This window comes from Manis pentadactyla, chromosome 15 (genome assembly GCF_030020395.1).
Source record: "Manis pentadactyla isolate mManPen7 chromosome 15, mManPen7.hap1, whole genome shotgun sequence".
NCBI lineage: Eukaryota > Metazoa > Chordata > Mammalia > Pholidota > Manidae > Manis > Manis pentadactyla.
In genome coordinates, this window is record NC_080033.1 from 3,944,006 (window position 1) to 3,968,507 (window position 24,502).

General features: G+C 57.0%; 2 protein-coding genes across 8 annotated transcripts; one reads left to right on the forward strand and one right to left on the reverse strand.

Moving 5' to 3' along the window:
• Positions 1-1,482: 1,482 nt before the first annotated feature.
• ERCC2 (ERCC excision repair 2, TFIIH core complex helicase subunit) lies at positions 1,483-17,614 on the forward strand. 2 transcript variants are annotated; one of them, XM_036885495.2, is made up of 23 exons: positions 1,483-1,565; positions 1,856-1,955; positions 2,928-3,005; positions 3,086-3,148; positions 3,263-3,430; positions 5,386-5,502; positions 5,589-5,705; positions 5,932-6,055; positions 6,151-6,247; positions 6,387-6,520; positions 6,595-6,763; positions 8,973-9,091; positions 11,042-11,111; positions 11,203-11,272; positions 11,355-11,456; positions 12,510-12,573; positions 13,089-13,210; positions 14,585-14,677; positions 14,776-14,848; positions 15,068-15,138; positions 15,244-15,387; positions 15,503-15,646; positions 16,051-17,614. In XM_036885495.2, the coding sequence occupies exons 1-23, from the start codon at positions 1,561-1,563 to the stop codon at positions 16,141-16,143; spliced, it is 2,337 nt and encodes a 778-aa protein (XP_036741390.1). In that variant the 5' UTR covers positions 1,483-1,560; the 3' UTR covers positions 16,144-17,614. The 2 variants fall into 2 exon arrangements, with proteins under 2 accessions (XP_036741390.1, XP_036741392.1); XM_036885497.2 differs by having other exon boundaries at positions 3,317-3,430.
• On the reverse strand, positions 16,273-23,986 carry KLC3 (kinesin light chain 3). Of its 6 annotated transcripts, XM_057492724.1 has the most exons (13): positions 23,675-23,886; positions 20,702-20,967; positions 20,078-20,308; positions 19,730-19,796; positions 19,142-19,361; positions 18,659-18,746; positions 18,484-18,585; positions 17,836-18,009; positions 17,223-17,313; positions 17,107-17,147; positions 16,926-17,032; positions 16,711-16,774; positions 16,273-16,462 (listed from the first exon to the last, which is right to left on the reverse strand). In XM_057492724.1, the coding sequence occupies exons 2-13, from the start codon at positions 20,957-20,959 to the stop codon at positions 16,391-16,393; spliced, it is 1,515 nt and encodes a 504-aa protein (XP_057348707.1). In that variant the 5' UTR covers positions 20,960-20,967; positions 23,675-23,886; the 3' UTR covers positions 16,273-16,390. The 6 variants fall into 6 exon arrangements, with proteins under 6 accessions (XP_057348707.1, XP_036741393.2, XP_036741395.2 ...); XM_036885498.2 differs by having other exon boundaries at positions 17,107-17,313; positions 23,871-23,986; XM_036885500.2 differs by having other exon boundaries at positions 17,107-17,313; positions 20,702-20,994; positions 23,871-23,981.
• Positions 23,987-24,502: the final 516 nt, after the last annotated feature.

A 24,502-nucleotide genomic window follows, 5' to 3' on the forward strand; every position in this document is an offset into this window, starting at 1 on the left:
GGTGGGGGCTTGAGTTTAATTTGGTGCTAAGGGAAGGCCTCCCTAAGAAGGTGACACTTGAAAAAAGACCTGGAGGGTGTGAGGAAGTCAGCCATGTGGACATCAGGGGAAAGAGCTCTCCAGGCAGAAGGAATAGCAGATGCAAAGGCCCTGAGGTAGTATGTGCCTGTTGTGTTTTGGGAACAGTAAGTAAAATAACATGGTTGAAACAGAATGAGCTGGGGGAGACAGAAGGAGATTAGAGAAAGGTAAGGTGGGTTGGGGTATAGGTGATGAGTGGTCAAGCTAGTTAGAGAGCGTTCTGTAGGCCACCATAAAGATTTTTGGTCTGGCCCTGCCCTCCTATCCAGCTGCATTCTGTCTACTCTCTTCTTGCTTTTGAATCCCACCACACAAAACTTCTTCCAGCACATTGATGCATTAGCTTTTTCTCGCCTTAGAGCTTTTGTCTGTAGTGTTCCCTCTGCTTGGAACACCCTTTCCACTTCTCTCATCTGTCCCCTCTGGCTGGTTTCTACTCAAACCTCATTATTTCAAGGAAGCCTTTCCTGACCACTCCACACTGGCCAACACTCACCCCCACAGTTGACAGCAGGCTTCCTGTACATAGTAGTGCTTATAGTAGCCTGAATTTTTCCTTCACAGCACTTATCATACTTGTAATTACATATTTATTTGTAGGTTTAATATCTGGTCTTTGAGGACAGGAACAGGGCTGTCTTCATCACCTTTGCGTCCTCAGGCCTAACACAGTAGATACCACATAGCTGTATGTTGAATAAGTACATAAAAGCTAGTAGCATTTATTAAATGCTCAGTATTAGTTAGGCCCAGTTTTAACTGCTTTATGTGGGTTAATTTCAGCATCGTCTACATTGTAGATAATCTCATTGTCTCTACTAGCAGATGAGAAAATGGAGCTCCAGAGAATTAAAGTAAATTGATCAAGGTTACACAGCTAGTAAGACAGTGGGACCAGGATTTGGACCCATGCATTCTGGTTCCAAAGTCAACTTACATCTTAACCAACAAACCACAGTGCCTTTCCATTACTGCCTGATTAAGACAGTATCTGGCAAATAGCAGGAGTTTAATAAGTGGGAGGAGTATTTATCCCAGAGAAGTCTAGGACACACATAGCAGGCATTTTTGAAGTGCCTGTTTGTCTGGTACGGGGAAGCCATTCCTAAATCGTAGGCCCCTAAGGGGCCCCCAATTTCCCTGACATTTTCCTTTAGTCTCTTTTCGATGCTCGGATAATCTGGACAGATGTAGGAAGACCAAATCCAAATGAATGAATCGATTCTCTCGGTTCTCTTCCTTCCATGTTTTGTTCTTGGTATTTGTATTCGGCGATCCCCTCTCGGGAGCCCGCCCCCGCATTGCTGTGCGCAAGCGCACCATCTCTATTGGCTCCGCCCCAGAGGAGTGACGGGCGAGATCAGCCAATGGCTTCGTGAAAAAGGTGGAGAGGCTCCTCAAGATCGCCCACGGATCCTGCCTCTACTGAATGTTTATGAGGGAGGCGGGTCGACGCAGCTTTACGCAGCGGCGGGCGCCATGAAGTGAGAGGGGGTCTGGGTCTGCAGCGCGGGATGGGGTGCAGGGGTCCGGAAAATGGGGGTACCGGTGGGCGCGCCTGGGGAGGCCAAGGGGTGGGGTGGGGATAGCCGCAGGACCCACAGGGCGGTAACGGGGATGGTCAGTGAGGAGAAGCCGGGGGGACCGGGAGGCTCCGGGGGAACTGGCGGGCCGGTGCCCGGCAGGTAACCCACTGGGCCGGACGACGGGGAAGTGTGGGGGCTGGAGAGGGGCTGAGGGGACCGGGGACTGACCCAGCAGCCCCCACCTCCAGGCTCAACGTGGATGGGGTGCTGGTCTACTTCCCGTACGACTACATTTACCCGGAGCAGTTCTCCTACATGCTGGAGCTCAAACGCACGCTGGACGCCAAGGTGGGTGGGCCTGGCCCGCCGCGCCCCACCTGACAGCTGGGGCCGCCACACGTGTCTCAGACTGAGATTGGACGGTGTCCGGATTTTAGAAATCAGGTCCTTGGGAAGCTAGCACTCCCAAACCTGTTATCTAAAATAATGGTTAATAATAGCAGCTAACATGTATTTATCAAAGGCTGCCATATATATAGACTTTGCAGTCGGCCACCCAGGTTGCACTCCTGGATCCACAGCTGTGTGCCTTTGGGAAAACCACTTAATCTCCCCGTGCAACAGTTTTCGGCTCTGCAAAATGGGGATAGTAATACTATCTACCTCAGAAATTCACGTGAGGGTTATATGAGTTAATTCACCAAGGAAGGTAGCGATTCTCAAATGGGGCCAATTTTGATCCCCAGAGGATAGTTGGTGATGTCTGGAGATATTCCTGGTTGTCATACTAGTGTACGTGGGGGTGCTGCTGGCATCTAGTAGGTGGAAGCCACGGATGCCGCTGAACACCCCACAGTGCACAGGACAGCCCTCCACAACCAAATATTATCCAATCCCAAAACGTCAAAAGAGCTGAGGTCGAAAAACCCTGATGTAAGACACTTAGTAAATAATGCCAGGCACAGAGGAAGTGCTAGAGAAGTGTTCACTAAATTACAAGAAAAAAGAGTCACTGTATTTCAGATACCATGCTAAATATTTCACCCCCCTGCAGTTTCTCGATATTCCTCATAGTCAGGCTTTGTAGAAGTGCTTCTTAGACTCATTTAAAAGATGAGGATACTAAGGTCAGAGAGGTGAAGGTACTTGCCTAAGACCACTCAACAAAGAAGCGGCAGAAGTGGGGTTCAAACCCACTGGGGCACAGACTTTTAGCTGCTGTTCCAAGATGGTGGCATTCTGGAGGGAGGTGGTCCCTAGAGTTTGTGTCCCTGAGGTTCTGAGACCCTGTGTCTTGTCCCTCTTGCCCTTAACACGCAGGGCCATGGAGTCCTGGAGATGCCCTCCGGCACTGGGAAGACAGTGTCCTTGTTGGCCCTGATCATGGCATACCAGCGGGTGAGTGACCCCCTGACTAGGCCCATGGAGGGGGAAGAGGGAAGGGACCAGGCAAGGGCTGAGCCCCTTGTCGTCGGCAGGCGTATCCACTGGAGGTGACTAAACTCATCTACTGCTCGAGAACCGTGCCTGAAATTGAGAAGGTGAGCCAGGGCCTGTCCTGGTGTCCCCCATGCTCCCTGCACCCCTGGTGGTTGCCATCACAGCTTTGGGGGATGTTTGGGGAGCTGGGGAAGGGGATGGGCCTGCCTGGTCAGGGGCTTGTGCTGCAAACGAGGCCGAGTGTCCCCCTACCTCCTCGACTGGAACAGGTCATTGAAGAGCTACGCAAGTTGCTCAACTTCTATGAGAAGCAGGAGGGTGAGAAGCTGCCATTTTTGGGGCTGGCTCTGAGCTCGCGGAAGAACCTGTGTATTCATCCTGAGGTAAGCACCCATTCCGCCCTCTCCCTAAGCCCCAGGGTTGAGGAAACTCTGCCCTCCCACCAGGAGTCCTAGATCCCCAGACCATACCTCTCTGGGAGACATGCAGGGACCACACACTGGTTTCTCTTGTGACCCTTCAAATTCTGATTCATTGTGTTCCAGGCAAGCATGCCTCGTCCAGGGAGCCTTCCTACTTTCTCCCAGCTTGAGTGTAGCTAAAAAGGCAGTTCCTGGAATCTGGCAGGCCTGGTTTCCTGGCTCTGAAACTTGTTAGTTGGGTGTCCATCTTCCTTCCTGTAAAATGGGGATAATGAGTCAGTTGCTTCATACAGTTGTATGATGGGGCAAGGAGCTCAGAGGTGGGTGAAATGGGGGAAGGGGGTAAAAAAGTACCATCTTTCAGTTATAAATAGGTCATGGGGATGTAACGTACAGCATGGTGACTGTAGTTAATAATACTGTTGTATATTTGAAAGTTGCTAAGAGTAGATCTTAAAAGTTCTTATAAGAAAAAAATTGTAACTATGGTACTTATTGTGATCATTTCACAATATATACAAGTATTGAATCATGTTGTACACCTGAAACTAATGTTATGTGTCAATTGTATCTCAATAATTAAAAAAACAGGGCAAGAAAAATCATGTACAGCCCTTGTCATGTACAAAGAGCTAAAATAGTGTTAGAAGTTGTCATTATATTACTGTATATAATAACACATGACAAATAGAGCATGAGTTATTTTTAAATTGTTACAAAACCATTGGGCTCTCTGTGTGTCAGGCACTATTCTAAGCGATTTATGTGGTAACTCATGAAACATATATGTAGCATTTCTGTAAGAATATGTGATAAATTATAGATATGATAGATGAAAGTCAGAAGTAGCATATGCCTTGGTGACTGCTAAGTGGAAAAGGGAGAGGGGAGGGTCGGCAACTTAGAGCCTTCCCTTTGGTGAAGGAAAAGGTTTTGCTCTGAGGAGAGGCAGCCTGTGCTGTTACCACCAACAGAGCTGCAGAGTAGGATGGCGGGCAAGGTGGGGTCCCAAACTGGGTGATCACAACCTCTTCTAATTCCTAGACCTTGCAAGGTTCTGGAGTTTCAGCGTTTTAAAAGATAAAGCATTTACCCTTAATCTACACACTAAAGATTTTCAAGGCTTAATTTTTTTTTTTTCATTGAGGTATATTTGACATACATTATATTAGTTTTAGGTGTGTATAGTATAATGATTTGATATTTGTGTACATTGCAAAATGATCTCATAACTCTAGTTAACCTCTGTCACCATATGTAGTTACAAATGCTTTTATTATGATGAGGGCTTTTAAGATCTCTTTTAGCAACTTTCAAAGATACAACACAATATTTTTAGCTATCGTCACCATGCTATGCTTTATATCCATGCTATGCTTTATTTCTCTGCCAATAGATGTTTGTACCTTTTTACCCATTCATCCATTTACCTATTTCTCTCACTCCCCATCCCCTGCCTCTGTAAACTATCAGTCTGTTCTCTGTATCGATGAGCTGGGGTTTTTTTTTTTTTTAAGATTCCACATATAAGTGAGATCATACAGTATTGTCTTTGACTTATCGCACTTAGTATAGTGTCCTTGAAGTCCATCCATATTGTCACAATTGGCAAGATTTCATTCTTTTTTATGGCTGAGTAATATTCCATCGTAAATAGGGCTTAATGTTTTAAAACTAATAACTTGAGTCTAACAAGTTTACCACTCTTGCATCCCTGCATTAAGTTCTCAAGTATCTTAACTGTGTAATATTGAAACAGATTGAAGTTCAAGTTTTCCAAAAATCCCTGAGTCTCACCCCATAAAGGACTGAACAGCGTCCCATCCCACCTAACCAGGAGGTGTAGAGCCTCACGTTCAAGAAGCGGTTGGGCTCCTCAGCCTCTCTGGATGCTAAGATGCCCCCCGGCCCCCCAGGTGATGCCCTTGCGCTTTGGGAAGGATGTCGATGGGAAATGCCACAGCCTCACGGCCTCCTACATGCGGGCGCAGTACCAACAGGACCCCAGCCTCCCCAACTGCCGCTTCTATGAGGTGCCTGCCTGGCCAGGTGAAGGAGAGAGGGCGAGACCACTTGCGACAGCCAACTTCCCTGACCCCCAGGTGTCCTCTCACCCCAGGAGTTTGACGTCCATGGGCGCCAGGTGCCCCTCCCTGCTGGTATCTACAACCTGGATGACCTAAAGGCCCTGGGGCAGCGCCAGGGCTGGTGCCCCTACTTCCTTGCCCGCTACTCGGTGAGGAGGCTGGCAGGGATGGGCGGAGGGGGATACAGACTGCCTGCCCATCTGTCTGCCTGCATCTCCTGATTGGTCTGTACCATATGTCTGTCTACCAGTCTGTCTATTCATTGGCTTATATTTGTGCCATGCCTGCCTCCATGGGCCTGTGAGGGTATGATGGGCTATGGCATGGATGGGGAGGCAGGCAGCCTGGGGTAACCCTGTCCTCCTTGCCCCCCAGATCCTGCACGCCAATGTGGTGGTTTATAGCTACCACTACCTCCTGGACCCCAAGATTGCAGACCTGGTATCCAAGGAGCTGGCCCGCAAGGCTGTCGTAGTCTTTGACGAGGCCCACAATATTGGTGAGGAGGAAGCCAGGGCGGCAACGCATGCCAGCCTCTCAGGATGCCACTGCGTCTTCCTGACTGAGCCCAGCCCTCACCCTTGTCCTTTCTAGACAATGTCTGCATCGACTCCATGAGTGTCAACATCACCCGTCGGACTCTGGACCGGTGCCAGGGCAACCTGGAGACCCTGCAGAAGACAGTGCTCAGGCAGGGGGCGTGGGTGGCTGGCAGACCTTGGTGCCTCTCCTGGACCCCTGTTCTCTTCCTGACCTGCCCCCAGGGATGCCAGCCCCATCGTGGTACCCACAGGGGTCCCCTGCTCTTCACACCCCCTGTCTCCCTGCAGGATCAAGGAGACAGACGAGCAGCGTCTGCGGGATGAGTACCGGCGCCTGGTGGAGGGGCTGCGGGAGGCCAGTGCAGCCCGGGAGACCGACGCTCATCTGGCCAACCCTGTGCTGCCCGATGAGGTGCTGCAGGGTGAGCTGCTGCCCCACCGCCACCTGCTCCCTGTCCCACTCCCCCGCCTGGCGGTTGACTCCTCGTCCCTGCAGAGGCAGTGCCCGGCTCCATCCGCACGGCTGAGCACTTCCTGGGCTTCCTGCGGCGGCTGCTGGAATACGTCAAGTGGCGGCTACGTGTGCAGCACGTGGTGCAGGAGAGCCCCCCCGCCTTCCTGAGCGGCCTGGCCCAGCGTGTGTGCATCCAGCGTAAGCCCCTCAGGTGTGGCCCCACACGGCTGGGGGAGGCATTCCGGGGATGGGGGGGCAGGCCCCGAGTGCCTCTTGAGCCTTGTCCCGCACGCCTCGGCTTGCAGGCACCATGTTGCCAGCATCAGGAGTAAGCGAGGAATGTGGAGGGAGCGTGTGTGATGGCGGTAGGTAGACCAGGCAGGTCCGTGGGCAAGGTCAGAGCTGGTCCTGGGTCCTTGTGGTGGGCGGGGGCCTGGCCACACACATGGCTTGGTCAGATAATTTACCTGAAGAAGGTTTGATGGACTTCACAGAGCAGGTGGGAAGGGCAGGGAGGCTGATGGGGTGACAAGGGCCCTGGACACTCGCTAGAGCTCACAGAGATTTCCACCCCAGGCCACAGGGGCAGGGGAGGGTGCGGCTCTGGAGAGGGGTTCTTGACCAGCAGGGTAGGAGCTAGGGGGAAATGCCACAATCCCCTGAGCTCCTGTCTCTTCCCACCAGTGCCTGTCACTGCCTCCCCAGCGATGCAGTCTGGGGGGTGGGGCACCTCCCTGGGGCAGAGCAGGCAGAGTGGACCCGGGACTCAGGGTGAGGCTTCCTACACTTTTCCTTTGCTGTTTCGGTTAAGTCATTGGTCTTCTCTGAACCTCAGTTTTCTCCTTTATAAAATGAGTAGGGGTCATCACCTTGCCTCTCAGATTTCTGGAGTGGTTAAATGAGAAGCAGTGACACAAGTGACTTACCCAGTCTTGAGCACTAATGAAGAGCTCAGCACTTCACGTTCCCTATCTCAGGGAATCTCAGTACGGTGTCCCTGGGCAGCAGGGAGGACGCTGCGGCCCCAGGAGTGGGGGCCACTGCCCATGCGTGGCGTGGTTGTGTGAAGCCAGGCTGGCAGGACTCCAAAGCCACTGGCTGCTCTGCCTCTGCGGGGGTGGGGTGACCCTCGGTGTGGCCCCGCCTGACTCCCAGATGGGAGTCTTGGGAGGACAGAGGTGGATCTTAGCCAACCAACACACGTTCCCTGAGTGCCTGCTCTGCTGGGGACACTGTGGTGACAGAGAGCTCGGGCCCTGCTGTCCGGGGACTCACTGCCTGGAATGACCAGAGTGGGCAGGGCCAGAATGGGGGAGGCCCGAGGGCTGGCAGCACAGAGAGAACGCCTCGTCCAGCCTGGGGTCCGGAAAGCTGGCCTCCGAGGGGGGTGCAGTGGGAGCGAGGGTGAGGTCGTCCCACCCCACCAACATGGTGAGAACTGGGAGAAGAGACATTGAATATGAGATTGAGATCAGGGCCCAGAGATGAGACAGTCCCCTGGAGGAGGGGACGTGAGGAGATGGGCCACCTGTGAGAAGTCCCAGGCTGTCCAGACTTTCCTCCTGTGTTTATTCATCTAATGCGCATTCCTTGCACACCTCTCCATCGTGCGGCCCTGTGCTGGGCGGTGCTGGGGACCCAGCAATGACCACGACAGCCCTGGCCCTGCCCTCCCAGGGGACACAGTCTAGCAGGGGAGGTGCACCTGTCCCCAGGCAGGGATGACCAGAGTGGGCAAGGCTGGGCTGGGGGAACCCAGAGCCGGCACGCCATCCAGCGGGGGCTGGTAGAGAAGGCAGACTTGAAGAAATGGCGTTCAGGGGGCAGGTTTTAAACTCTGTCCATCTGGCTCCAAAGCCAGGTGCTCCTGCTCCACGACCCGTCGGAGGGGTGAGAGCCTCAAGCCTGACTGCCAGTGTTCGGGGCTGGGTGGCCTGGCATGTGTGTGAGACTCTGCAGGAGTGTGTGAGGTTGTCCTCTCTGAGCATGTGGGACACTGATGCTGTGTTGCACCAGGGTGGCCAAGTGTGACGGACAGTAGGAGAGACTCTCGGCATGAGTGTGTATGACTGCAGCTGTGCAAGATTCGTGTGACTGCTGGGTTCTGGGTGTGGTTGTGTGGGTCCTGTTTTGTCTGAGAACCTGTGTATGGGATTGTGTGACCACCTGTGACGGCATCACGTGACTCTGGAGTGTGTGGTTGTCCCTGTGTGCCGTTGTGCAGCTGTGTGTGATGTGCATTTGTACAGTGTGGGGACACAGGTGACTGAAATGTCCCCAGTGCCTGCCCGTCTGGGGCAGGGTGCACCCAGTCACCTGGGGACACAGACGAGTGGCCACATGCTCTGATGGTGGAGGAAGGGGCTGCTGGTCCTGCGGCACCTGCTGCTACCCCCTGACCCATCTCACCTCTGCTCCAGATTCTGTGCCGAACGCCTCCGCTCCCTCCTGCACACCTTGGAGATCGCTGACCTTGCCGACTTCTCCCCACTCACCCTGCTCGCCAACTTCGCCACCCTCGTCAGCACCTATGCCAAGGGTAAGCTCACCTCTTCCTGCTTCTGCTGGACCGACCCCCTAGCAGCTGCAGTCAGGATCCCAGCGGAGTCCAGAGGGTTATCCCTGAGACTGGAGCACTCAAAACCTCGCAGGGCTGGGCTCAGGATTGGCCTTTGTTTGTGAGGGCAGTGGGGAGTCACGGCAGGTTCTGAGCAAGGGAGGGGCAGGGGCAGACTTGTGCTTTAGAAAGATTGTTCTGGCAGGGTCGGGGGTGGGAGAGGAGAAGCCTGGGCCACCGTGGAACAAGAGAAAGGGAGGTGTTAGAGCTGGGAGGTAGAGGTGGTGACTTGGTGCCTGGGCGTGGGGGGCATGGGAGGGAGGAGTTGAGAGAGAAGCTCAGCCGGCCAGCTGGCCAGGGAGAGGGCATAGTGTTCCGGAGGCTTTGCCAGTCAGCGTCCCCTCCCCTTCCTCGGCTTCAAGTGGGCCAAGGGCTCAGCCCGGTCCCCAGGGATTACTCCTCTGTCCAGGAAACCAGGTCAGGCCTGCCCGACATCCTGCGGCTGGGCCGGACCAGTAGGACAGAGAGCCCATCTCCCGACTCCAGGGCCCATCAGCAGCAAGTCTCGCTGGATGCTTCCTTCTGTGTCCATCCCTCTGTCCTGTCCCATCTTCCCTCTGGGGCTGGCTTTCTCTTTTCTCTTCCCATCTACCAACACTTCACATTCATTTACCTGGAACATCTTTCCCCAGCTAGCTACCTCAGCCCAACTAGCCCCTCTTCCTTCAGTTCTTGGCCCAGTGGAAATGTCCCCTCCTCCAGGAAGCCCTCCCTGACCCCCAGGCCATATCAGGCCCTTTCCTCTGCACTCCCTCATCCCAGTCCTGTCCATTCTGAGTGGTCACTCTCTGGGGACAAGTCTGTATCCCTATCACTGTACTGTGAACCCCAAGAAGACAGGGCCAGACCTTCTCACTGATATGACCCCAGCAAGAATTGATGACCCTTTTTTTTTTTAAGTGAAATTGAATATGTGATTTTATTCATTCATCTATTTGTTCAGTAAATATGCCAGGTCCAGCACTAGGGAAAAAGTAGGAACCAAGAGAGACCCCATTCCTGACCTCCTGGAATTTATATTCTAGAGGGGGAGATTGCAAAGATGCAAATAAATAAAAATAATTCTAGGAAGAAATGGCTTTCACAAGAAATAAATATGTTGCTGTGTTGGAGCATGCCTGCAGTGGCCCGGGCAGGCCTCTCTAAGGAGCTGACACAGGAGCTGAGTCCCAAACGACCAGAGACCCAGCTTAGGGAGCTTTCCAGGCAGTGGAGTCAGCAAGTGCAAAGGCCCTTGGGTAGAGTGAACCTGGTGGTTTTTAAAAGTTAGGCAGGAAGTCCATGAGCAAGGAGGAAATGGGGTCAGCAAAGCAGGGTCCTACAGATGATTCTGGGCCCTGGGAGGGGTATGGGAAGCCATGGAGGGTTTTTGAGCAGGGGAGGGATGTGTCTTGACTCAGGATTTCCCAGGGTTCCTCTGGCTGCCAGGAAGGGAACAGGGGTGGGAACTGGGAGCCCAGTGAGGGGGCAACTGCAGTGGTCCGGTCAGGAAGTGGTGGCAGCTGGACTGGGAGGGATGGAGAGGTGGGCAGACCACAGACTTCGGAGGCAGAGCTGACCATCCTTCTGATGGCTTAGACACAAAGGTCAGGGGAGAGGGCCCAGGCTTGGCTGAGGGGCGGGATGGGGGTCTGAGGAGCTTCTGGGGCTCCCTGCTCAGGATCCTCCGCACGCACACCTTTTCCCAGGTGTCAGTCCTGGGGCCAGGTGCACAGGTTGAGGTGTATTTTGAACTCAGATGCCTTGGTTTTAGGCTTGGGTGGCTGGTGGCTGGTCCTATTCACTAACTGGTTGGGAGGAGGGAGCGGGTAAGGGGGTGGCCGAGGGCGTATGGCTTTGACTGGTGCTGGGGAACCCTCCTGGCCCATGCAGGTTTCACCATCATCATCGAGCCCTTTGATGACAGGACCCCAACCATCGCCAACCCCATCCTGCACTTTAGGTGAGACCTGATCCCAGTGGGGGTGTGAATGGGCCACGGGGGTCTAAGGCCCCCCTGGCCTGGCCCTCACCCCACCATCTGTTTCCTGCAGCTGCATGGATGCCTCGCTGGCCATCAAACCCGTGTTTGAGCGCTTTCAGTCTGTCATCATCACGTCTGGGGTGAGGACCCTTCCCCGGCCCCTAGCCCTCTACTGTGCTCCTGCCCGTCCCGCTAAGGTGCCTCCTGCTGTCCCTACTACAGACACTGTCCCCGCTGGACATCTACCCCAAGATTCTGGACTTCCACCCCGTCACCTTGGCCACCTTCACCATGACGCTGGCCCGGGTCTGCCTGTGCCCCATGGTACGTAGGAGGGTGGGCGGCAGGGCAGCCTTTCTTCCCGCCACTCCCGCCAGTGCCCAGGGAAGGAGAGCTTTACAGCCAAAGGCACGGATTCTGGTTTTAGGCAGACCTGGGCTCGGTGCTGCTTCTCCCTGGGGGCATGACTCCCCAAGCCTCGGTTTCCTCATCTGTAAAGTGGGAATGCATCCTCCCTGATCTCACAGGTGGCCAAGGGGATTTAGTGGGGTAATGGGTGTAAAATGCCTATGTGGCCCAGGGCCTGGCTCAGTCTGCATCTTGGCTAGCATGGTTTTGCTCAGTTCACCATCTGGCTGTGACCTTGGCAGGCGACCCTTCTGCTTTGCCTCAGTCTCTTTCTCTGTAAAATGGGCATCACAGCATGGGCCCTTGGTTCATTCCAGAAGCCCTTGGGCCAAATGCAATTCAGAATTTTCCAGACTTTAGAAGCAAGGGAGAAGCTATGGGTATGGAACACTCCCAGCAGGGTCTGCCCAACACCCTCCAGTGAAAGTCATTGTATTTCTGCAGCAAAATGTTTTGAAGGGTCAGACTAAGGGAGGTAGGTCAGGATTCTGAGTAGACTCAGGGCAGGGAAGTGTCGGCAACTGTATGAGTCTGTGCCCGACTCAAATACCTGGGGCTTGCAGAGTGTTTTGGAATTGCCCTTCAGGGGCTGCGGGCTGGTGGCGGCCATGCACGGCATCATGGGTGCCGGTGGGAACGCGCCAGAGGCTGCAGAGGTTGTGGTGAGGAGCGTCCCTCCTGCAAGCAGCTGGCGCGGAGGCTGGGGCTGCCCAGAGGGCACTGCTGGTTACAAACATGGACAAACTTGGGTTCACTTCCGTCTCTGCCGTTTATTTGCCGTGTGACCTTGGGCAGGCGGCTCACCTTCCTGAGCTCCAGGTCATTCATCCGTGTAGCGCAGATAACAGGCTAGCTGAGGGCTCAGTGACAGGGTCAGTAAGCAGCCTAGGACAGCGCTGGCAGGCAGGCGGCACTGAGTGTCGGGGCCGTAGCTGCGGCTCTGCTTGTTACCACCTCTCTCCCTCTCAGATCATTGGCCGCGGCAATGACCAGGTGGCTATCAGCTCCAAATTTGAGACCCGGGAAGATATCGGTATGCTGCCCGTGGGGCTGGTTTGCGTGGGCCCCCGAGGGGAGGCGCGTCAGAGCGGGCCGAGTCACTGCACTAACAAACACCCCCAAGTCAAAGTGGCTTGGGCACCGGCGGTTACTTCTTGCCTGCGGTGTGGGCCACTCTGGGTTGGCGGGGGCCTGCCCCAGGTCCCTCTCACTGTTGGACACACTGCAGTGGTGGAACGAGACAGGAGGGATTGTGGTGGCTTGTGCAGTGCCCCATGAAGGTGCTCACCTGGACGTGGCACACGGCCACTTCCGCACCCATTTCATGGGCCAGGGCAAGTCACATGGACACATCTTTGGGGGCTGGGGTCGGGCGGTCCTCCCAGGGGCCTGGAAGGAGAAGTGGATGTGTGTGAACAGCCCTACAGATGACCTCAGGGGAGTTTCTGGGAACCTAAAGTCAAAGACAGGGCATTAGACAGGAAAGCGCCCATCGGGACGGGGAGGACCACCCGGGCCAGGAGAGGCCTAACCTCTGACCCCTCCCAGCGGTGATCCGGAACTACGGGAACCTCCTGCTAGAGATGTCCGCGGTGGTCCCTGACGGCATCGTGGCCTTCTTCACCAGCTACCAGTACATGGAGAGCACCGTGGCCTCCTGGTATGAGCAGGTACGCCCGGCTGCCCACCCTCGGGATGGCCCCTCCTCAGCTCTTGGCTTTCTTCCTGTGTGTTGGCTTCGTTTGTGTGTTTTAAATGGTGGTGCCTGTCGTAGGTGGCAGGACAGCGTATAAAATACATGTGAATGGCTTAAGCAGTGTGTACTGCCGTGCCCCCTCCACGTCCAGGTGAAGAACTCAGACGTTAGCAGCATCCGTGGGGCCTTCCCTCCCGGGAGAGGTGACTGTACCTGACCTTTTGGGTTCCTTGTTCCCTTGGTGTTCTTGGGGTTACTCATGACTGTGTCCTAGCACATGTGGCTTGATGTGGAGACACTGGGTAACAGGAGTGACTAACTGGGTGCTGTGCCATTAGAGGAAGGTTCTGGAGAATTAAGGTTGGACAGTGATTCAGGCGGAGTCTTCAGGAGCCCTGCTGGGGAGTGTGGGGCGAGCTCCTGGGGCATTCCAGAAGTGGGGCTCGCCACAGTTGGGCCCTGGGGCCGGCAGGAGCGGGTCGGGGAGGGGGCCGCTGTGTCTCCTGCTTCTGAGCCCAGCTCTGGGGTAGGTTAAAGCAGATACTCGGGGTGGGCAGTGAGGAACCTGGCTAATCCAAGCATCAGGGAAAGGAGGGGGTAGCGGACAGGGGCCACGTCCATTTCCAGCCAAGACCTTGGTCTTATCCTCAAAAGGGCTCTTTCCACACTGTGGGAAGGGTGGCTGCTGGTCACGTGAGCCCCACATCCTGAGTGCCTTGTGTATCCTATTGAAGAAAGCTTTGCCTACCCCCAAGGTCACAAAGATAGTCTCCCACACTTCCTTCTAGAAGCCCTAGAGCTTTAGCCTTCACATCTGGGTCTGTGAGGTACCTCAGGTTCATCTTGGTGTAAGGTCAGAGCTGAGGTTCATTTTCCCATATGGACATCCAGTTGTTCCGGCCCCATTTACTGAAGAGCTCTCCCCACTGAATGGCACAGGCGACCATCTGTGTGGGGGTGTTTCTGGACCCTCTGTTCTGTCTCACTGGTGTGTCCTTGATCACTACCACGTCTCTATTTCAGGGTCACAGGAAAGTCTCCATGCAGCCTCTGAGTGGCTCTGCCGGGCCTGCATCAGCTGCTCCACCAGACTAACTGGGGGGGTAGAGTGTCCTGATTTGCCATCTTGGGCCACATGCCTGCCCCACTTATCCAAAAGATGGGGTGTAGGTTCCCTTCCTGGATCACAGCATTTCCCAAAAGGAGTGAGGCTGGCCAGTCCCACCACCCTCCCTCCCAAGCCTCCACTGGGCACGCCGTGGCGTGTACTGAGTGTAGCCAGAACACCCGTGTCCTTAATCCACCTTCTGCCAACGCACACCACGGCCTGCCTGGTGTCCTTCCCTAGGGCATCCTTGAAAACATTCAGAGGAACAAGCTGCTTTTTATCGAGACCCAAGATGGAGCTGAGACCAGCGTCGCCCTGGAGAAGTACCAGGAGGTGAGAGTGGGTGGGGTGGGAGATGCTGAAAGACCAGTGTGCAGACAGGCCAAACGAGGCAGCTCTGAGCGGACCCATCTCCTGTCTTGGCCTCCCAGGCCTGCGAGAATGGCCGTGGGGCCATCCTGCTCTCAGTGGCTCGAGGCAAAGTATCCGAGGGAATCGACTTTGGTGAGTGGACTAGGTTCTCCCCTCCACAAGCACTGGCTCTGGCCATTTCTGCTCCCTAGGGGACCACCCACCCATGGCCTGGGTGCACTCGGGCCTTCCATTCCCTTTGAGTGCCTGGTGGGGCCCTCCGAGCACACCCATCAAACAGTATGGCCTCCTGGGCCCTGCAGGGTTGGCGCCTGCAGCCACCCACACGGTCACCCGTCTGCACCTCCCCAGTGCACCACTACGGACGGGCCGTGATCATGTTCGGCGTCCCCTACGTCTACACCCAGAGCCGCATTCTCAAGGTGAGCCGCACCTGGGGCCACGTCTCTTGGTCCCTCCCCGCCTGGGCCTTGTGTGGAGTGGGAAGGGGTGGCCAGGCCAAGACTGTGCCCTCACCTCACCCACAGGCACGGCTGGAGTACCTGCGGGACCAGTTCCAGATCCGAGAGAACGACTTTCTCACCTTCGACGCCATGCGCCACGCCGCTCAGTGTGTGGGTCGGGCCATCAGGGGCAAGACAGACTATGGCCTCATGGTCTTCGCGGACAAGGTGCAGGTTCAGGGGCTTCTGCCAACCAGGCTGTTCCCCCAGTAGTTGTCCGGGTGGGGAGGGCCTGGGCGCCCCAAGCCAGGGGCCTGACACCCCGCCTCTCTCCCATTCAAAGCGGTTTGCCCGGGCAGACAAGCGGGGAAAACTGCCCCGCTGGATCCAGGAGCACCTCACAGATGCCAACCTCAACTTGACCGTCGACGAGGGGGTCCAGGTCGCCAAATACTTCCTGAGGCAGATGGCGCAGCCCTTCCACCGGGTGAGCCCAATGGGGCCTGTCCTTGCTTCCCTTCACCCTCCCAGGCTAAGCTTCTCTTTCAGGAAGATCCCCTGGCCTATCTCCCCAGGGCTCCTTGGCCTTAACAAAGCTGTCTGTGTGCACCCTGTGCCAGGCCTGGGGAGAGTTGAGGGCTACAGATGGGCAGGTGCAGGGGACGCCCACAGAGGCAGGGCCTCCGGAAAGCTGATCCTCCCCTGGCATAGACACAGCCGCCTCCCTCAGGCTTGTCTTCTGTCTACAGTGTGCTCCGGAATTGCTCGCATTATACGGGTGTTTCCAGAGTCGAGCATCCTGTCTTGTAGCCCGTACAGCTCACCTCCCGTCACTACTGGCCCTCGAGTCTTGGATCCCCTGCTCTGACGCCTCCCTCTCCTCCCCCCCAGGAGGATCAGCTGGGCCTGTCCCTGCTCAGCCTGGAGCAGCTGGAGTCGGAGGAGACGCTGCAGAGGATAGAGCAGATCGCCCAGCAGCTGTAGCGTGAGCTGGGGGCAGGGCCCTGCAGCTGTTCCCCGCGACTCCTGAGTCTCACCTGACCCTGGGCCCAGGCACCGTGGGGCCTCAGGGGAAGTACCTGAAGGTCCCTGCAGGACACCCCAGGCAGATACTCCTGACCGCCAGAGCCAAGGCCTTTAATCTCAGGAGATGGTACTGGGGAAGCCACTCCACTCCCCCCACAGCTCTCCCCAGCGCCCCCGGGAGCTGCAGCCTCGTGGTCTGTCGCCTTCAGCGGGGACCCAGGTCCTGGGTGCTGGTGCTGAGGGTCCGCGAGGCCTCGCTTAGGTGCCGATTGGAGACCTGGGGACAGGCACGGGGGGGTTGATGGGGGAGCGAGGGGCAGGGCAGTGCTGTCCTGTCTGTACTCGGGCACCCCCGGCATCCTGCCTGCCAGCGTGTTCTTCCCACTGGCCTCACTGCTCATCTGCCTGTCCCCACATCCAGCCTGACCCATCCATCCCTCTGTCCTTGGGTCCATTCCTACATCAACATGCCAGTGTGGTCCCCCCACCTGGACCCTTGGCCCAGGTTTCCCTGTACCCCCTCACCTGGATCCCAGCAGCCCCTGGGCTGTCTGTGTTCAGCACACTGAGTGACACAGCTCTCTTCATCCTGCAAGGGGTGTGAGGTCAGGTGAGTCCAGGAGCGGCTAGCTTCCACTCTGGGGGAGACCTCTCCAGCACCAGGTGGGCACCAGGGCAGGACTGGGGCAGGGGTGGGCTGCAGCCGTCAGGGCTCTTTGCTGATCTGATCCAACACTCACCCGGCTGCCCCCGCCAGCCCCTCGCCTCGGAGACGGGAGACCAGCTTCTCGCTTCCACGCCGGATGGACTCACGAAGCTTGGAGAATGAGCTGCTCCGACGAAGGGTCTGGGGAGGGTACCAGGGACACTAATCAGTCCCATACCCCCATCCCCACTCTGAGACACAAAGCCCATCCTCACCTGTTGTCCTGCATCACCAGCTGTGCCTGGGTTGGGGGCTCCTGAGGAACAGGAAGGGGACACCCGTGAGGACACTGAGAAGCCTCCTGGGGTGGGGGGGGGAGCTGGGGGCTCACCGAGAGGGGCTGGCAGGTCCTCCCTACGGAGGATTTCCTTGTACAGCTCTTCTGCCTGCTGGTACTTGTTCTGTTTCAGGTAGGCTGAGGCCTGTGGGGAGGGCATGGCCTGGGTGATCTAGGTGCAAATCTGGGAACCCTGGACTCAAGGCCTTGCGCTGCAGCAGAATGAATCTGGAGCCTGTTCCCCACTTCCAGCCTGGGGGACCGAGGGCAGGTGACTTCAGGACCTTGGGCCAGTGACATGACCTCTTTGTGCCTTAGTTCTCTCATCTGCAAAAATGGGCCAATAGGAGCACCCACCTCATAGGGTCCTTTAAGAAATGGATGGCACAGGGACCATACTAGGAAGCGGGATGGGGTCTAGAGCTCAATAAATACTGTTGCTGTCATCTCCTGTTCAGTCTAGCTTTTTTCACTGGAGCTATTCTCTGGCCACCAACTTGCAGGTTTCCTGATGTGTCCATGTCCTCTGTGCTAAGCAATGTCACCAGTCAGGGCCCAGCTTGGAGGCCAAGTCTTAAAGGACCCCTTTCTTAAGGGCCTAAAGATTCCCACTCGCAAGCTACTGGGTGCCTGCCCCATGTAGGCCCCTGCCGGTCCGTTTCCTCACCAGGTTGTTCTTGGTTTTGGCCACGTTCGGGTCGTGGGGCCCGCCCAGGGCTTCATAGATGCTCAGGGCTCGGGCATAGTGCTGTTCCACCTCCTCGAACTTGCCCTGGTTCTGGCAGAGCAGCGCCAGGTTGTTGAGCTGCTTGGCCACGTCTGGGTGGTCGGCGCCCAGGACCTAGGGGTCATGGGGTCACAAGTCATTAGGGTCACTGGGACTGGTGGGCCATCGGTGCCAGTCACTATAGCAGGGCCATAAGTGTTATAGGACCAGAGTGGAGAGGAACATGAGGTTGGGGAGCAGAAGTTACAGTGTCAAACTGGGATTAATCAGGTCAGAGGTCAGGTGGTCCAGAAACTCAGGTACCAGGGATGAGAGGGTAGATCAAGGTCAGGGTTATACTGGTGGTCACATGGGGTTAGAAAGGGCAGGGTTGGGGGGTATATGAGATGGGTTATGAGGAGGGGTCAGAGTCAGGAGTCAAACAGTTCACAGAAGGTCAAGGGATTGGGTAATCTGCTCAAGTTGGGTTCACATCAGACGGGCAGGACATCGTAGGGTGATGGTATGAGAGCTTTGGAACTGAGCCCTCAGGACCAAGTGACAAGGGCCACAGAGGACAAGGGACTCGGGCTGCCCAAGGGGTGGCACCTTTTCCCGGATCTCCAGGGCGCGCTGGCACAGGGGCTCTGCCTCCCGGTAGCGCCCGCGCTTTCCATAGAGGACAGCCAGGTTGTTGAGGGTGGCAGCCACCTGTGGGGTTCAGGGAGGCAGGTCAGGGTGGGAGGCACCGCCCCACAGCCCTACCTCCTGGGCTATCACTCACTGCGGGGTGCTCAGGGCCCAGCGTCTGCTCCCGGATCTGCAGGGCATCATGCAGAAGGTCCGTGGCCTCTTTGTATTTGTTCTGGTCCCTGTGGGGGACCCCAAGGATGGAGGGGGTCAGCTCGGCTGGGCCATGGCTCGGCTTACCCCAGCAGGCCCAGGGACCTGGCAGAACCACATGGGTGGCACCCTTCAGGGGTCCCCTCTGGGTCTCCCCACACCTCCCAAGCCCAGCACAGGGTCTCTATACCCCCAGATCACTGCCAAGCCTCTGGCCACCCCAGGTCTCCCCTATTCTGTTGGGGTCTCTGTTGCCCATATTCTTTGACTCCTCATTGCCTAGGTCACAGTGGCCTCCCCAGACCCCTGTTCTCCCTTCCCACCGCCAGTCCAGGCACACTGGCAGAGTATCAGGGTCCCCCCTGCCACCACCCAGCAGTCCTACCCTACTGCCCCTCCCAGCCCCAGCGGCTACAGCCCTCACCGGTATACCAGTGCCAAGATGTTGAGCATGGTGGCCACATCAGGGTGGCAGTGGCCTGAGCTTCGCTCCAGATCCTCCAGGGCCTGGCGGCACAGCGGCACGGCAACTTCATAGCGGCCCTGTCCCGCGTACTGGATCACAAGATTGTGCAGGGTCCGAAGGCGGGCCGGGATCTCGTAGCCACCCTGCTGAGCGGCCGCAGCCCCCGCTGCCTCAGGACCTGGGAGTGGTGGGCATGAGTCACACAGGCCTCCTACCTCTGCAGCCCCACATGGGGGGACACACACACCTGGGAGCTACCGCTGCCTTGCTGCCCAGCTGGCCCCTGGAACCCCCGCTGACCTCTGAGACCAGGATCGCAGGCATCTAACTAGCCTGTGGGATATGAACATCGGGGCCCACCTGACTACAGCTTCCAGCCTCACCTGCCCACTGTCACCTGCCATAGCCACTTGCCTCGTGCTTCTGACACCCTGCCCTCCCCCATCTCCTGCTCGGAGACTCTGGGGTCCAGCAGTCCCTCCCCAGTCTTGGCCTTTTGTCCTCCATGGCTGAGCACCCCACAATGATGGGCTCCCCCACACCCACCTTTCCTCTCCTCCTCCTCACTGGGGAACAAGGAGACCAGGCTGTCTCGGCGAGGGGGGGATTCTGGCTGCAAGGACAGGAGAGTGGGGAGTCATGAGTGTTGGGGACCCTTTTCAGAGACGGGGGTCTTGAATCTCAGGGTGGTGGTGGTCCTGACCTTAGGGGTCTCCTGAGGGTTTGGGGAGGATCTGGAGCTTTGTGGAAATGGGGGCTTCTGCAGAAGTCCTAGTGGGTCCAGGGTCATGGGGCGCTGCAGAGGGTTGGGGTTCTTGGGTTGTCTAGGGCTCTGGGGCTCCACGGAGGGTTGGGGGCTGTGGGGCCTCTAAGGAGGGGCGGCCCCCAGGGCACCTGGCCCTCTGCAGGTGGGTCATACTGCCGCAGCTGCCCCAGGAACTCCAGGTGGCCCTTCTCCTCCTCCAGCTGGGCCACGGCTTCCTCACTGGCCCGCAGCCGCCTCTGCGTCTCCTCCAGCTCCTCCCGCAGCCACGCGTTCTCCTGGGCCAGCCGCCGGGCCTGTGCTCGCAGCCGCTGCTTCTCGGCCTCCAGCGCCCCCACATGCGCTGACAAGGCCAGCAGCACCTGCCGGGGCTTGGGGGTCTCAAGTCCAGCCCAAGATCTCAAAGTACCCCCATTCTATCAGGATTCCCCTAGAGTCGGCAGCAACCCCTCCAGTGTGACTCTAAGGATGGGAAGAGGCTCCCAGGGGTATCCCAAATCCTGCCCGGGCACCCTTCTCCCCTCACCCAGGCACATAAATTACGTGCAGGGACTCCTCATACTCCACCCGTGCCACCCCAAAGTCTGCCCAGGACCCACGGTTCTACGGAAGGACCCCACCTGGTTCAGGGTTCCCTGTCACACACGAGCCCCCCTCCCACTCCTGCCCCCAGTGCTGCCCAGGGCCCATGTCTGGTCTGGCCCCACTCGGCCTCCCCTCCAGGCCTGCCTCCCTGCATACCCGGCTGCTCATACCTGGGCCTCGCCTAGCCCCAGCTGGATGGCCTCCAGCGAGTGGCTCACCACCTGCTGCTTTTCTTCCAGCAGTTCCAAGCCAGCCACCAGGCCCTGTCCTGCCAGGGCCTCAGCCAGATGCCTGGCCAGGCCGTGGTGCTCAGCCCGCAGGGCCTCCAGCCCCTGCACCACTTGTCGCGTCTGCCGCACCAGCTCCTCAGGGCTCAAGCGCTCTGGGCCCAGCCCTGTGCTTCCAGGGGCTGCCACCTGGACAGACATGGCTGCTCCTGGGGGTGGCCAGGATTGGGGAATCACTGCTGGGGCCAGGAGAGCCAACCCTTCAGTCTCCAGGCCATTCTTGCCGGCAGGACCTCTCCCAGCTGTCTTCCTCTCCAGCCATCTCTGCCAGCCCTCTGCCTCGTGCCCTCCTCACCCCAGCCAGCATCCCGTCCCACACCCAGCATCCCAGCCAGCACAGTCTAGGCCACCTTTCCTGTCCTTGGTGCAGGGCTCTGCCCTGAGGGCAACTCCAAAATCCCGTGTATAACTAATCAAAAGAGGGTAGACAGCTGTCTTGTGGTCCCACCTGTCCTCAGCTCACCTGGTCAATCCTCCCCACCCCAAAGACCCCAGATACCCTGGCCAGACCTCCCGGCCATGTGACCTGGACTGCAGGTGCCCTCCCCCGCTGGGTGAGTGGGGTGGGGCGCCTCTCTGTGAGCTCATTCTTAGGGTGTTTTTGTTGGGAACCAGTCGGACCACTGGGGCTGGGCCGGGATGAGAGCCCAAGGGGCTGGGATGCTGGAAGCAAGGAGGTGCTAGATTGGGGGGCTAGGGAGGGAACCCCACGTGTTGGCTCCCAGGGCCTGAGGAGCTGACAGATCCCGAAGTTAAAGGAACTCCACCCTTCACTGCAGACAGGTCCAGTCAGCCCAAGGCATGCTGGGACACAGGCGTGGCAGGTGTGGCCCATGGATGTCACACTGGCCATGCAACAGCTGAGGGTCTGAGGCCAAGATTATGAGGGGTGGGGGTCTCACATGTGGGACTTCGTGTGGTTGTATGTGGGTGACGAAGTCAATGAACAGCTCATGGTTCCCCTGGAGCCCTTGAACAACACACACATACACACGCATGCACACGCTCCCCTCTCAGAAACACACCCTCCTTCTTAAAAACACAATACACATTCTTTCAAAAATACACGCGCTCTTCTTTCAAATACAATGAAATACACACACATGCCCCTCTCTGAATACAACTTAATATGCTCTGTCTCTTCTTAGAAATACAATGAAACACTCAGAAACACAACACACTCTGGACACACTCTTTCACTTCTAAAAAATAAAAATATGCACACTCACACATGCACATCTGCCTTTCAAAATACAACCTAATGCAGCCCGCCAACTCAGGGGGACATACACCTACCCTTCTTTCAGAGACACACATCTACACTCCCTTCTTGGAAACACAGCCCAACACCTAGATACGTTTTCCTCAGAAATAAAAGCCAACACACACAGAAACTAGCTCTCCCTCTCATCCTGTCACCTGTGAAAATACAACCAAATCCCCAATCACTCACAGGCAGATCACCTGCACCTCCCCCACAACGCATGCCCTCTCCACACTCAGCCCGCACTGCCAACCCACCACCACCTCCAAGCCTGCGCACACTCCCACGACTCACCGTGGACCTGAAACCACCTTCCCCACTTGCTCCGCTGTCCCCCACTGTGCCAAGCCAGCCAGGGATTCACACGTGTGCTTGTGGCATCCACACGCCTGTATGTGCCATCCACACAGACACACCTATAGAGCTTCAATCACGGCCGTGCAAAATACCCCTGAAGTCAGACTAAGTTATGCCGTCACAAGTGGGTGTCACAGACACCACAGCACAGACAGCTCTGGTGACACACATCGGCAGTTCCAGGGTTCCCACACCCACCCTGTCAGGCCTACTTTACTCAAGCTACTGTGTCCACCGTAAGAAGCCGAGAGGTTTTGGCACCTGCTCATATGCTCACAATCTTATATGTTCAGGCAGTGATGCAGGCATGTAATCAATTGCTCTCTCTCCATGTACATATGTGTACATACGTGTATCATACCTACACACACAAGCCCTATAATCTGTCAAACTCACAATCACAGAAGTTTCACTGAGTCATCCTGACAGCTTCAACCATTATTCACACAACTTTGCCGACCTGAAGAACCTTCCCGCAGCACACCCCATCTTATACAGCTGAGCTGAACGCTCTAGACACAGCCTTGCACCCACCAGCCACAGCCATACCAACAACCCAGTAACAGTCTCACGACACGTACAGTTAGATCACGGCTGCCCAACACTCAGACTGCTTCTACACGCAGCAGCTCGCGCCCCTGTACGGCCCGCAGGCAGCTAACCCCCTCCACGTCCTCAGCCCCACACAGCTGACAATGTAATCCGTTCCCCCCCATCCTTCCTGTGCCACACAATGCCCACCTCCCTAAGACCCACCCCACCTTACAGGCAGACAGACAACCACAGCCGCACACGTCTTGGTCACATCCACACTTAATTCTATAAAGAGTTCAACTCCCATAAACAGACACACACAGAACATCGCGGACCTACAGAGGTCGCCCACATTTTCATTTACTGAAGCAATTCACACAGTGTCTCTGAGTCCCTGCAGGGTTACAGGCCAGTTCATCTCCCTTTTACACCCATACCCACAGCCTGACACCATCACATGCACCCATGAGCTTCCTACACCATCACACACACACCTGAGCTTCGCCCATCATCTCTCATACACACGCACATGTCATCTACACACACACACACCCGGCAGGCAGGAGGCCCGCATTATGGAAGCCCCTCAAACCACACAACTTAACCCAGGCGGGGCCGCCCAGCCCCGCGCACCCGGGCTTCGCGGACACAGGGGCCCCCTCCCACACCCTAGGCCCCGCCCAGTCCTCGCTCCTGTTTACCTGCGCACGGGGAGGGGGCGCGGTCCCACCTGGGTCTCCAGACCCGGGGAAGCCCCAGGGCGGGGCAGGGGACCTCCAGGGGCCCCGAGGCTGGTCCCGTCGCTAGGCCAGGGGCCCAGGGGTGCGCCAGGCCCAGCCCTCCCCCCACCCATCCTTGCGGCCCCCGGGACTCCCGCCCGGCACTCCCGGCGCCCACCTGACCGCGGACGGCTCCGGGACCCGCTCTGCCCCGCTGCTCCCGGCAGCGTCCCGTACGCCCCGCCGCTCCCAGCTGCGTCCGCGTCTCGGGCCGCGGGCGTCTCCCCTGAGGGGCGGGGCACCAGGAGCCCCGCCCCCGCAGGTGAGGCCGGCCCCGCCCACCGCCCGGGGCCGGTTTAGCCCAGCGGCCCGGGACCCGCCAGAATAGCAGAACCCCGACGCCCAGCTCGCAACCGAGCTCGCAGCTTCCAGGACACGTCGAATCACGGGACGTTTCCAGCTCACCCGAGGTCCGGAAACGCGGGCTTCGGCAAAGCTGGAATCTTGGATCAACTCGGAACCTTGGAAACTTTGGATCCCAGACCGATGACCCTTCTTACAGTGCCTGCCGTCGGGCCTTAGCCTTGGCTGTGCTCCCTGCTTGCACCTGTCTACCCACATATCCCGTCCGTTTGGTCTCTTCCCAAAGGCTGCTTCCTCCGAGAGGCCTTCCCTGATGACACCTTCTAAATTACACGCTCCCACCAAAATACTATCTCACTACCCAGCTTGATTTTGTTCATAAAATTTTCAGGGTGTAAAATTATTTAATGCACTATTATACCACATTATTGTTATGTTACATCACAT

Bases quoted from the DNA above. Each gene is read 5' to 3' on its own strand.
- ERCC2 (XM_036885495.2), top strand. The intron at 12,574-13,088 runs GTATGCTGCCCG...GACCCCTCCCAG, and splicing joins TGAGACCCGGGAAGATATCG to CGGTGATCCGGAACTACGGG. The intron at 14,849-15,067 runs GTGAGTGGACTA...GCACCTCCCCAG, and splicing joins ATCCGAGGGAATCGACTTTG to TGCACCACTACGGACGGGCC.
- KLC3 (XM_036885498.2), bottom strand. From the start codon at position 20,959: ATGTCTGTCCAGGTGGCAGCCCCTGGAAGCACAGGGCTGGGCCCAGAG. The intron at 18,010-18,483 runs GTGCCACCCCTT...CATGACCCCTAG, and splicing joins CCCTGGAGATCCGGGAAAAG to GTCCTGGGCGCCGACCACCC. The intron at 17,033-17,106 runs GTGAGGATGGGC...TACCCTCCCCAG, and splicing joins CTGGTGATGCAGGACAACAG to ACCCTTCGTCGGAGCAGCTC.